The following is a 12887-nucleotide window of genomic DNA, read 5'->3' as shown; positions in this document are numbered from 1 at the left end:
CACCCTGCATTCAGGCACCGATGTTGAGGGGGGGGCGGGGGGGTGCGGGGGAGGGTGGTAGGGGGCAACACTGGAAATGAATGAACCGTTTTTGTGGAGGGGAGAACACAAATGTAAAACTATATATATTCCAGTTGCTGGAGGTCCACTGCAGGCACCTCGAATGATACAGCAGTGGTCAGGCTGGCTCGCACTTAAAGTTACTGCAGACAATGCAACGCCATACCATACAGCTCATGCACCAATTAACACTATCCTTCCCAGATAGGTACCATTGACCTTGTGAAGGAACCAAGTTTACCTAGAGCAGAGAGATGGGGATGGTCCACCCTGTCTTTCTGGATCCTCGTGCCATGATGAGGCATATCTGCCGGAGGCAGGATCAACAGGCAGGACCCAGATGACTCACCTGTAGATGTCTGAACGCCAGTGTCAGAAACAACTGCAGATGACCAGAGAGGCGATCACACATCTCTGCACACTGCTGAACACTGACCTGTAGCCACAGGGCTTTGGTGGTTACCATATGCCTCTGGCCCTCAAAGTGACAGCGGCCAGAAACGTCTATGCCTCTGGATCATTCCAGGATTCCACTGGTGAATTGTGTGGGGTCTCGCAATCAGCAGTACACTGCTGCATTAGGGAGGTTACCTATACTTTGTACAGGAGGACCGGCAACTATGTGCGCTTCAGGACGGACCCCGACAGTCAGACCGAGAGGGCCATTGGTTTTGAGGCCGTTGCGGGATTCCCACAGGTGCAAGGAGTCATCGACTGCACGCACATGGCCATCAAGGCTCCCACAGAACAATCAGCTGCATACCTAAACAAAAAAGGGTTTCACTCGCTCAACATGCAGCTAGTTTGTGACCACAGAAAGCACTTCCTGCAAGTGTGTGCCCGCTTCCCAGGCAGCAGCCATGACTCCTTCATCCTGTGCCAGTCCCAAGTTCCACTGCTGTTCACTCCCCCTGCTCATCTTCAGGGGTGGATCCTTGTGGATAAGGGCTACCCCTTTCTGACGGCTTCTGATACCAGTGAGGAACCCCTGCAAACATGCTGAAGAGCGTTACAATGCCTGCCACGCTTCACCTGAACTACCATCGAGCAGGCCATAGGCATGCTGAAGATGCACTTCCACTGCCTTGATAGATCTGGTGGAGCCCTACAGTACGCACCAGGCAGGGTTAGGCGCATCATTGTGTGCTGTGTTCTGCACAACGTCGCAGTACAGAGCAGGGAAGCCTTGCAGGATGATGAGGTACAGGAGCACAAGACATCCTCAGATGATGAGGACACAGAGGGCCCTCTAGGGACAATCACGCATGGCAGCAGTGATAGAGGGCCGACATGGCGAGCAGCGAGCAAGGGAGGCAAGACGACGCCGGATTCTTGAGCATTTCCACAATCCCTGAAGTGCAACATATGCTCCGCACACCACATCCCACCATCATGGCTCTCATCTGAAGTCGTCTGCCTCTGTAACATCGGCACAGTGGTTAGCACCGCAGCCTCACAGCTCCAGTGACCTGAGTTCGGTTCTGGGTACTGCCTGTGTGGAGTTTGCAAGTTCTCCCTGTGACTGCGTGGGTTTCCACCGGGTACTCCAGCTTCCTCCCACAGCCAAAGACTTGCAGGTTGATGAGTAAATTGGCCATTGTAAACTGCCCCTAGTATAGGTAGGTGGTAGGAGACTGGTGGGAATGTGGTAGAGAATATGGGATTCATGTAGGATTAGTATAAATGGGTGGTTATTGGTCGGCAAAGATTCGGTGGGCCGAAGGGCCTATTTCAGTGCTGTATCTCTCTATGACTCTAACATCCGTCTCTCCAGCATGACTGGCAGCTGCTGTCTGAGCCATTACCCATGTGACTGCATCCATGCAATGCCACATCGTGCGTATTGGCATGGCAATGATGTTTATCCTTACATTGGCAGTGCTGTCAGGCTTACGAAGTAATGGGAAGACACATAAATCGATACATGGTGGCATACGTGATACAGACAAGAAAGGCTGAAGTTGTCTGAAAAGCACATTTAATTAAAGTATAAGTGACAGCCATCTCACCTGTGCAGACCCATATGTGTCAAGGTGCCTTTTTGAACCATTTGCAGGTGCTTTTTCATGGTTTGAGCTCTGTGCTAACAGCTGGACTGGAGGCAGACTGATCAGGACATCCCTTGGCCTAGGATGACGTTGGTGACCGTCCTCTGGGTGCCTGAGGCCTGGAGGGCCCCAGCTGCCTGAGGGCCTCCTGCACCAATGCAGGGCTGTCCTTAGGTGTCGCGGCTGCTGGAGCTGGATTCACTGGCAGATGGGCTGAGGGGCCGGAGTCCACACTAGAATCTGCCTAAGGGGAGACCCCAGATGTGGAGCACAGCCTCTCCTCCTCCCTTTGACGGCTCATTGGAACCTCACTTCTCTCTGGAGAAGGACCTGGGGTCGGAGCAGTCTCCAGGCTCCTGGTTCTTCTCTCGCCCTGCCACTGTTGATTTGATGTCATGGCCACGGTGATGGTTTGCAGGTTACAGAGCATCTGTGGAATGTGGCTCTCCATGAGGGTCACCATCATCTCCATGAAGCCATGCGCTCATATGCCTGGGACAGGACAGCGGTCATGGCATGGATGGACTCCCCCCACCGTCCACTCAAGCCTTCGCATGGCCTCTGACATTTCAGCTAGATGTTGCCTTCCCTCTCGCTGCAGCTCTGGCATGCCATGGGCTAACAACACCACAGGCTCATCATCAGCCTGGACACCCACTGTCCTCTGACTGTCAGAGGCCTTGACTGTCTCAGCCTCAGCTAGCTGCTTGAGCACATGTGTGGTGCTCTCACCAGTTTGAGATCCCAAATCGAACACCGATGGCATACCCACCGAGGTGAGTGCATCTGCGCTGGTGGAGGGTGCAGGAGTGTCATGGGATAGTGCATCCTCTGAGTAGATCTCTTCCTCAGAGGTGCTCGTCATTTCCAGGGTCTCCAAGGCCAACTCACAGCATCGCCCTGCAAGATACAATGTGAAGAACAGATATTTAGGTGTTATACTACACGTCATAATGATGACAGTAGAACATCTGCAGAGGAAATGTCATTAGCCATCATTCTGCGTTTGGCAATAATCACTCTCATCAATTGGGACCTTAAGCTCCACGTCTGAGATGGCACATGCTCCCTGGCTCATGGCTAACTCAAGCGCCTCCTCTTCAACTTGCGACAGCGGCCTCAGGTCGGGCACCCCGCCTCTGGTCCTGGATGCCTCCCTTCTATGTGGACCCTCTATTGCTGGAAGAGCAAGAATGCCGAGAATCAACCTCATGGTTATACCAACATGGGTGCTTCAGCATCAAATGGGGAATGCTTTGTCTGGTAATCACCCCTTCATGGGTGTGACATGCTCTGAGGTACAAACAAGATTAACTTGGTGCGCATGTGCAGTCAGTCACACGCCATCAATCCTCCCCTACCCCTGACCTCCCTGTCTCTGATATTGCAGTGACACCCATGTGGCATACAGTGCTGTACCAATCAGTTCACAATGAGCAATTTCGATACTTGTCACTTACCTTTGATGATCACGAGGTCATTGACCCTTTTCCGACACTACACTCAGTCTCGTCGGATGACCCACAGCTGCTAACCTCCTGTGCCACCTCCGTCCAAGCTTGCTTGGTTAGGCGGGAGGACCTCTTCTTTCCATTGCTGGGGAAAAGGACTGCCTGCCTTTCCCAAAGAGGACCAGCAGCAAGGCATCACTAAATCGTGGGGCCACCCTTGCTCTCGCCTCAGCCATCCTATAAAAGGTGGGTTTGCTCCAAGGTCCTCAGGACTCCTTCAGTGCCTCTGCCACAATCGCCAGTGCAATGCAGGGAGAGAGCGACTGCAGGGCTGGGAGCCTTTAAAAGATGGGGCTGGCACCTGCTTCTGCAGATTGGGGGGTTGGGGGACTGGTGAGGGATGAGAAGTGGGAGCATCTTGTGAAGTTACATTTGTCCTTTCTCCAACTTCCCTCTCATGGTTCACCTGCACATCCCTGCTAGCCAAGAACGAGCGAGCACTTTGCTGCACTTCAGCGAGGCACTGAGCTACCAAGGCAAGACTTTCCTCCATCCTGCTTAAAGTGGCCGACTGAGCATGCAGGCCACTGATCAGGACAAGCATGCACCCGATTCTCCATGCAAGTGACCACTCTTTCCATGAAGGTGGACATCAAAGCAAATACCTGAGACATCACGGCAATCATGGTAGAGACAGACTTCTCCATCTCTCTGCAAGGGTGCACACTGTCTCTGGAGATGCTGGCCGAACCTCTCACATTTCCCGTTATTGGTCCAGAAGCATCCTCTTTGTTGATGACCCATGAGGCTTAGCACCTGCATCCAGCTAAGCAGAGCTTGGAGTGTCCTGCACCCTCCGATGGGGACTCTCTACTGCTGTCCCCATCACCAGCATCTGCTACTGCTCACATGTGATGTACTCCTCACCCATGTGACAACCTAGCTTTCACTAATGCAGGGTCCATGGAAGTGTGTGCTTCTGCACTGGTGGAGGGTGTGCATGAGTCGTGAGATACTGCTTCCTCAGAGTGTTCACCCTCCTCTGAGAATTCTGTTTCCTCCCAGTTCAGCTCCTGCATCATCCTTGAAGGACCTGCGGGAGATGAAAGACATAAATCAGAACTGAGATGAAGAAAGGATTCAAAGCTAACATTGTGCAGATGTTCTTTTCAGTTAGTGGTGACAGCAATTCAATGTGAGGGAGTGTTATGTGCCAAGTGGCAGTGTGATATCTAATCCTGTCACCAGGTATCTGGGAGGCCCCCATCTCTCCATTGCCAATGCCCATCAACTCAGTCACCCTACCAATCTCCAAGGCCTCTGCTTCTGCAGCGGTCAGGGTGCTTATGATTTGTGGGCCACCCCTAGTTCACTGCCTTTCCCTCAAGTTGTGCGCTCTCTTCTGCTGCAAAGAGAAAAAGCAGAGTTATGTGTGTGAGGTGTGCTGTGCAGAAGAGTGCTGGGGAAGTCAAAGAGTGAGGGTTGGCACCTGAAAGTGGGACACCAATCACCTTTCCTGCCCTTATGAGGACATTGAACCTCTTGCAGCCCTGGGACCACATTCCTGCTGCTCACTGCTTCTGCAGCTTCCAGCCACGCTTGCTTGCTCTGTGAGGTGGCCTCTTCTTCCAGTCCACTTGCAACAGTATTTCTCACTGCAGAGCCTCTAGCATCGCCTCCAGGGAAGAGTCAGAGAACCACGGGGCAGCCTTCCCACATCTCGCTTCCATCCTTTTCCTTTCGAAAGCCTACAGAGCCAATGTAGAATGCAGCACTTCTGATCCCTGCTGGGCTCCCTTTAAATAGAAATCCTTCCATTGACGGTTGTGGGTCATCAGCATACCCGCACTCAGCGATTGGTCGGGAAACTAATGCCATGGCTGTGTTAAACAGTCATCTGCTGCAACGATCGGGTTCCTGACCCGTTGCCAGCTTCCCTACTGGAAGCAGGACAGTTCCATTAAAATTCTGCCCACCGTCTTGGAGAAGAGGAAAAACGAAGAAAATAAAAGACAAGATGGAGTACCAGAATACGTTCTGATGTGTGTTGATTTTTTCTCACAAAAGAGCAATCAACTAATAATATGTGCTAATTAAAAATCAAGATCCAAGCATATATTCACTAATCCCACATTCCCAATAGGGGCTGTACCGAAGGAGAACAACCCCAATTTCTCCAACCTAACCTTGTAGCTAAACTCCCTCATCTTTGCAACCATTTTGGTCAATATCCTCTGCACCCTCTCAAGGAGCCTCACATGCTTCCTAAAAGTGTGCTGACCAGAACTAGGTGCAATTATCTAGTTGGGGCCTATCCCAGAGCCTTTCAAAAGTTCAGCATAACGTCTTTGTTTTTGTACAATATTTCTATTTATGAAGCCCAAGATGCCATATGCTTTGCTAACTACTCTCCCAATATGTCCCACCACCTTCAAAGATTTATGAACCCCCAGGCCCCCCTGCCCTTGTACACTCTTTAGAACTGTGGCGTTAGGCATATATTGCCTCTCCCCATCCCTTCTGCCAAAATACATCACCTCACACTTCTCTGTATTAAATTTCATTTCCCACTTGTCTGCCCATTCTGCTAGCCTATCTATATCCTGTTGCAGTCGATTTGTATCATCCTCACAGATTGGCACTCCTCCAAGTTTGGCAACGTCAACAAATTTTGCTCTGTATTCCAATATCCAAGTCATTGATATATATCAAAAATGCAGTGGTCCTAGCACTGACCCTTGGGGAACATCACTGCCGACCATCCTCCTGTCTGAAAAACAACCATTTACCACAAATCGCTGTTTTCAGTCCTTAAGCCAATTATTTTATCCAAGCTGACACTGACCCTCCTATTCCAGGAGCCTCAATTTTGTTAACCAGCCTTTTGTGCGGTACTTTGTTAAATGCTTTCTTAAAATCCATATAGACAACATCCACTGCATTCCCTTATCAACCTTCTCTGTTACTTCATGAAAAAAAGCAAGGGGTGGAAGGTTATCGGGCATAGGTGGAAATGTGGAGACATCAGTTCAGCCAGGAACTTATTGAATGGTGGAGCAGGCTTGAAGGGCCGAGTGGCCTATTCCTGCCCCCAATTCATATTCGTAAAAATTCAATTAGATTAGTCAAACACGATCTGCCTTTTACAAATCGTTGCTGGCTTTCCTTAATTAATTCAAACCTCTCCAAGTGCCCGTTGATTCTTTTCCTTGATTATTCTTTCTAAAACCTTACCCACCACTGTTGTTAAATTGACTGGCCTGCAGTTACTAGGAATGTCCTTACACCCTTTCTTGAACAGGGGTGTCATATTGCCACTTTCCAATCCTCTGGCACCTCCAACGTATTTAGGAAAGATTATGACAATCCCTTTTGCTATCTCCATCCTCACTTCCCTTAGGAACCTAGGATGCGAGCCATCTGGATCAGGTGACTTATCCACTCTAAGCACAGCCAGCCTTTCCAGTACATGCTGCATATCTTTTCCACCCCATCCATTACCTCCAACATCTCCACTTCTACCAATATCTTGTCAGCATCCTCTTCCTTAGAAAACACCGATATAAAGTATTCATTAAGTATTCTGGCCTTGCCCTGTGCTTCTAAACATACATCACCTTCTTTGTCCCCAATAGGCCCCATCCTGCCTCTTACTACTGTCACGATCGGGTGGGGAGGGGGTTGAAAGTCTCCCCTCTTGTCCATCTCTTTGTTTGACCGCAACAGGATTTATTGCTTTTAATCAGTGGATGTGCTTACCAGATTTTCGTGAGTTTAAATCAAGAGGTTAGTTTATTGTACCTAAAACCAAAAACCAGATCTAAGTAAAATAATAAACGACACTCCAACTTTCACACACACACACACGCGCGAGGATCACACACACACACACAAATATATTAGAGTAAAGAGAACAATAGACTGGTTGGATTAGTGACTGGAACAATAAAAAGAGACCACTTGGGTCCTGCACTGGTCAAACTCAGGTGCTTTTCTGCTGTACAGAGAAGGAACTGCAAGCTTTCACATGATTGTTCAGTGTATTCTCTCTCTTGCAATTTAATTAGATCAAATCGAAGCATTCCCAATCTCTCAGGATCCCATTGTTCCAGGATTATTCTTTGAGTGGCTCGCCTCCACCAGTGTTAATGCTCCAAGATTGCTTTGAATGGCTTGTTGATGAAGGCAAGGCAGGTAGCTCATTCAAAATTCTCAAGCCTTTGTTCTGGTGGGAGATTTTACCAGACCTTGGTTGCCATGAATATTAAGCACCCAGTCCTCTCCATTTTTAAGCCACATTTCCATTATTACCATTACATCATAATCTTTCACAGCTATTTGCGTGTAGAGCTCACCAACCTTACTAAAAATGCACTTTGTGCATTTCCATACATGCATTCTAAACTTGCCTTTGTATTCCTCATAGCATTTCTTAGTATGATAACTGAATTGAAAGAAATCACTACTTACTTATCCCAACCCAAACTTTCAATTTCTTTAATAAGCTGTGCATAATACTGTGGAGGAGGAGGAGCTTGCAAGTCACATTTGTTCCTTAATGCAATTTCCTACAAAAATAGAGAAGTTATTGCTTAGCAATTATCTGCAACACAATTGCTCTACTACTCAAAATTCTATAGCAGATTATGAAACTTCAGTGCACTACACTGGCAGAATGACTTGAATAGAATATAAATTGAGATTTTTTTTTTTAAAAAGAACTTCCTTATTTTTCAAAGCAGGTCAACATCAGCAATGCAACTCCCCCAAAAAAATGCACCTCAGTAATTTAACTAGAGGGTGGCACCAGCAGGAAGAATTTGTTGAACGATATAGAACCTGTTTGCTAACTTCCAAGATATGAGAGTTGAGGTGAGCATCTATGACATCTAAACATTTAAATGATAAAAGTGGTAACTAGTACCTCCTGTAGTAGTATGTTAGATCTCCAGGCAAACTATCCTCAGGCTGGGAAGACTAGAATAGGGGTCACAGCCTCAGAATAAGCGGTCAACCATTTAGGACAGAGATGAGGAGAAATTGGTTCACTCAAAGGGTTGTGAATCTTTGGAATTCTGTACCCCAAAGGGCTGTGGATGCTCAGTTGTTGAGCATATTCATGACAGAGATTGGTAGATTTTTAGATACTAAAGGAATTAAGGGATATCGGGATATTGTGGAAAGGTGGAGCTGAGGTAGATCAGCCATGATCGTGTTCAACGGCAGAGAAGGGCCAAATGGCTTACTCTATCTCACATTTCTTATGTTCTTAGATCAAATTGTTTCTCCATTCAAACTTGGCAAACTTCAGAGAGGCCAGTTCTTGATTTGGCTGCTAGATGGCATACTTTGCAACAATATTGCAGCTAATCTTCTAAAGGTCTCAAAGAAAACTAGCAGGACCAGTCCATGTCACATTAGGCAGCGTACTTGCCAAACCAGACAGCCCTATAAAGTTGACAACTCACAAAAAAAAATGCACAATTGAAAAATACTACAGGGGCATGACCAACAATGTGCATTTATATAGCACCTTGAAGATAGCAATGGCACTTCACAGGAGTATCAGCAAACAAAATTTGACACTGAGCCACATAAGGAGCTATTAGGACAGGTGAGCAAAAGCTTGGTCAAAGAGGCAGGTTCTAAGTAGAGTATTAAATGAAGAGAGGTAGGAAGGCCAAGAGGTTCAGGGAGGGAATTCCAAAGCTTAGGGCCTGGGCAGTTGAAGGCACGGTGACCAATAGTGGCGCACTGAAAATCCCGGATCTGCAAGAGGTCAGAATTGGAGGAGTGCAGATATCACAAAGCGTTAAAGGGCTGGATGAGGTTAGAGATAGGGAGGGGAAGTTCACTGAGGGATTTGAAAACAAGGATGAAAATCTTAAAATCAAGGCCTTGCTGGACTAGGAGTCAATGTAGGTGCAGCAAGTACAGGGGTGATTGTTCAGGATTTTTCTTTTTGTTGATTCATTCATGGGATTTGGGCGTCACTGGCAACGGCAGCATTTATTGCCTACCCCTAATTGCCCTCAAGAAGGTGGTGATTAGCTGCCTTCTTGAACCGCTGCAGTCCATGTGAGGTAGCTACACCAACATGCTGTTAGGAAAGGTCAGGATGGTGTGTGACTTGGAGGGGAACTTGCAGGTGGTGGTGTTCCCATGCATTTGCTGCCCTCGTCCTTCCAGTTGTCAGAGGTCGCGGGTTTGGCGTCCTCTGGAAACCGGACGTCATTTTCATTAAAGGTAGGGACGCTGCAGTTGTTAGTGACAATTGGGTCTGGGGACAACAATAATTCCTTGAAGAATGCCTAGACAGAGAAAATTGATGAATACAGGCATCTCGAGTCTTTAGTTATGGAGATGACGAAAGGCAAGAAAGTTAAACTTTTTGGTTTCATCATCAGTGCTCGGGGAAAATGGTTCAAACTAAATCACACTCGAATTAAATTCCTCAATATCGATCATTTTAAAACCTTCGCCTGATAAACCGCTCAGCTTGCGATGGCACTAGCACTCAAAATCTTACAGATTTTTATGGATGCATGAGTGTCAGTGACTTGCTGAGAGTTTGGATAAGGTGAGCAGAGTTTTGGATGAACTCAATTTTACAAAGGGTGCAAGATTGGAGGCCAGCCAGGAGAGAATAGTCAAGTTCAGGAGGTAACAAAGGCATGTATGAGGGTTTTAGCAGATGAGCCCGAGACAGGGATGGAGACAGGTGATGTTATGGAGGTGGAAGTAGGTGATCTCGGTGGAGTGGAAATGGAGTCAGAAGCTCAGCTGAAAGTCAAGCTTGTGAACTTTCTGGTTCAGCCTCAGTCTGACAATGGCTCCGGCCTTCTCAATATCCAATTTGAGGAGATTTCTGCTCATTCAATACTGGACCTGGGTCACAAATTCAAAACAACTGAATTTGAAGATATTTCTGAAGCCTAATGCCTATTGACATGCAAAAAGGAGAAGTTACAATGGTAATGTAGTGGGACATGAATTGGTCATGAATAATTGTATTAGAAGAGGGAAAAGTAGAAATACATGAAGTGTAGTTTTTGCTGTAGTGGAGTAAGAAATCCTTGAAAGAGAAAGTGAACTTTGATGGTTGAAGACTCAATTCCTATTGGGCTTTGGGTACATGCAGCTCCCAATTTAGATTTCAGGCATATTTTGTACTTTTTCCAGCAATTTGAAATGAGCTGATTCAGAATTTGGAGCAAAGGTTGAGCTTCAATTTTTAAACGTTTTAAAATTGTACTTTTTGAAGTCACTATTGAGTTTATTTTTGCAGTAGATTAAATTTTAAGTCAATACTTTAAATATTATTAGGTTAGAACACAAACATTTTTGAAATCTGACAAAGAATTGTCGTGTGCATGCCACGCCTTTATAATTCTTATGCCTCAACTTGTACTGTTGAAATCTGTGAGCCCAATGTTTCATTTATGTTTCTGGAGTAAACTGGTAATCAGTACTCTTTGGAGTAGATCTGGACTTTGTGCAATTGTGTAAGACTGGTGACAGAGAATTGGCAGCCTGTTTTACATCTGCAATCTTCATCTCCGGTCAATCTTCCATTGACTGCAATGGGAATAAAAATTGGGAGATGTAAAATGGGCTGACATTGAGTGTTAGATTAATTTTTCTTTTTAAAGGTCTTCTGACTGTACACAGTTCTACACAATCAGCAATTTTATCCACACCAAACCTAAATGGTTTTAAACTCAAACATCTACCATGAGGCTGAAGTGAAGCTACATCAGCCTGTGCTCTCAATATTTTATTCAAATGAATAAAGACTAAGAACCTTGCATGAGCTAAAGGGATGTTTATATAAATTACTGCAGTTTTAGGGGCATCGTTATGACAAGCAAAGGAGTGTTACGACCAGGTGCGAAAGGTGTCTAGGGGTCTTTTACTGTCTTCACCTGGTCTTATTATAACAGGGTTTAATTTTAAACACGCTGTGTTTTGAGCTCTCCCTTGGTGAATCCTTGTTCACCACTTTCCAATTATAAAGCAATGAGCACAAATAGGCTTTCTTAGGTTTAAAGAAGAAAAGTCAAATTTATTAAAACTTAAACTCTAACACGGTTAACGCCTACGGATACACGCCGCACCGCACGCTAACATGCATATGCAATACACATACGCAAATAAGGACAGAAAAGAGAAGAAAAATAAAGTAAAAAAGTTTGAGGCAATCTCTGAAGAGGGGTTTTTACTGTGCTTCGAACTCACTGTAGTCCTTGATTGCAGGTAGATCTTGCTTTTTGTTGCAAACCAGTATTCTTCTTAAACTTTGTTCACTGTAGGAGATTTTCCTCTCTTGGGGTTCATGTGTCATCAATGGGTCTTCAGTTCCATGAGGAAGAGATGGGAGCAGACAGGAGAAAGATCTTTTCAGTCCAGGAGAAAACAGCTTTCTGAGTTTCAAACACTTTGTGGCAAGTTCAAATTCAAACAGCAGTTAGTCATGTGACTAAACTGGTCTGGCCAGGTCTTCTGTGTATCAGAGAAGCAGGGAATGGGTCCTTTGTTCCGACACTCTCTGCTTGAATGCAAAATAGGTCCTCTGACTGTGGGGGAGGGTTCTTTGTTAATCTCCCCTTTGTTCTCTGGGACTCTCCTACCTGCAGGTATTTGTGCAGACTTGACTGCGCTCTCCTGTGACACTTTGACTAGGTGAGGCATCACCCTCACGGTTTCTGTGCCCCGTCTCTGCAGGTTCCTGTAAACGCTGTTAGCAACTCTGGTGGGGTGCCGCTAGAATCTGCATTTACATAGGAGGATGTGGGGTCTCGCTTTTCACATTCTTTGGGTTGGCTGACCAGACAATAGGGGTTTTCATCAGAGATTCCTCCTAGACTTCCTTTAACCTGCCCTAGGGGTCACTTTTACCCCTTCTTTTTCTAAACTTTTGCCAGCTGTGTGCCTGCCTGTCCCCTTTTGTTCTCGGCAGGGGTCCCTTACAGTTCACCAGCCCTCTGCTAGAGGGTCCTTCTAACACCGGTACTGGACGTAGGCATGCAGGTTTCACTGCAGGTTGGGGTTTCCCCTCAACCTGGCACATGTGGCAACTCCTGCTGTCCTACACCACATCTTTGTGGAGTTTTGGCCAGTCAAACTGCTGTCTTATGCTGGCTTTGGTCTTTGGTATACCGGCACGTACAGCTACTGTAGTCTCGCGGGCCCTTAATATTTCTCCCCAGTACCTTTGTGGCACCACTAACTGGTGAACTACTGTCCATTACTGGCCCTCCGGTCTGTGAGGAGAACTCTATTTCCTCATCAGTACCTCATTCTTCAAAAAGTAGCAATCAGGGACTCC

General features: G+C 46.6%; 1 protein-coding gene across 5 annotated transcripts in view; it reads right to left on the bottom strand.

Annotated features, from left to right (window-relative positions):
- Positions 1–12887, bottom strand: part of fancl (FA complementation group L) — a 100517-nt gene that overhangs the window by 38601 nt on the left and 49029 nt on the right. For 3 of the 5 annotated variants that reach the window (XM_068044886.1, XM_068044887.1, XM_068044888.1), the window contains exon 6: positions 8030–8127. The exons of 1 other annotated variant lie outside the window; for it this stretch is intronic. In XM_068044886.1, the coding sequence (XP_067900987.1) occupies positions 8030–8127 (98 nt within the window). Of the gene's footprint in view, positions 1–2840; positions 2865–8029; positions 8128–12887 lie in introns of those variants that run through there. One more of the 5 variants, XM_068044890.1, reaches the window with a different exon arrangement.

This window comes from Heterodontus francisci, chromosome 13 (assembly GCF_036365525.1).
Source record: "Heterodontus francisci isolate sHetFra1 chromosome 13, sHetFra1.hap1, whole genome shotgun sequence".
Taxonomy (NCBI): domain Eukaryota; kingdom Metazoa; phylum Chordata; class Chondrichthyes; order Heterodontiformes; family Heterodontidae; genus Heterodontus; species Heterodontus francisci.
This window is presented reverse-complemented; position numbering and strand designations above follow the sequence as displayed.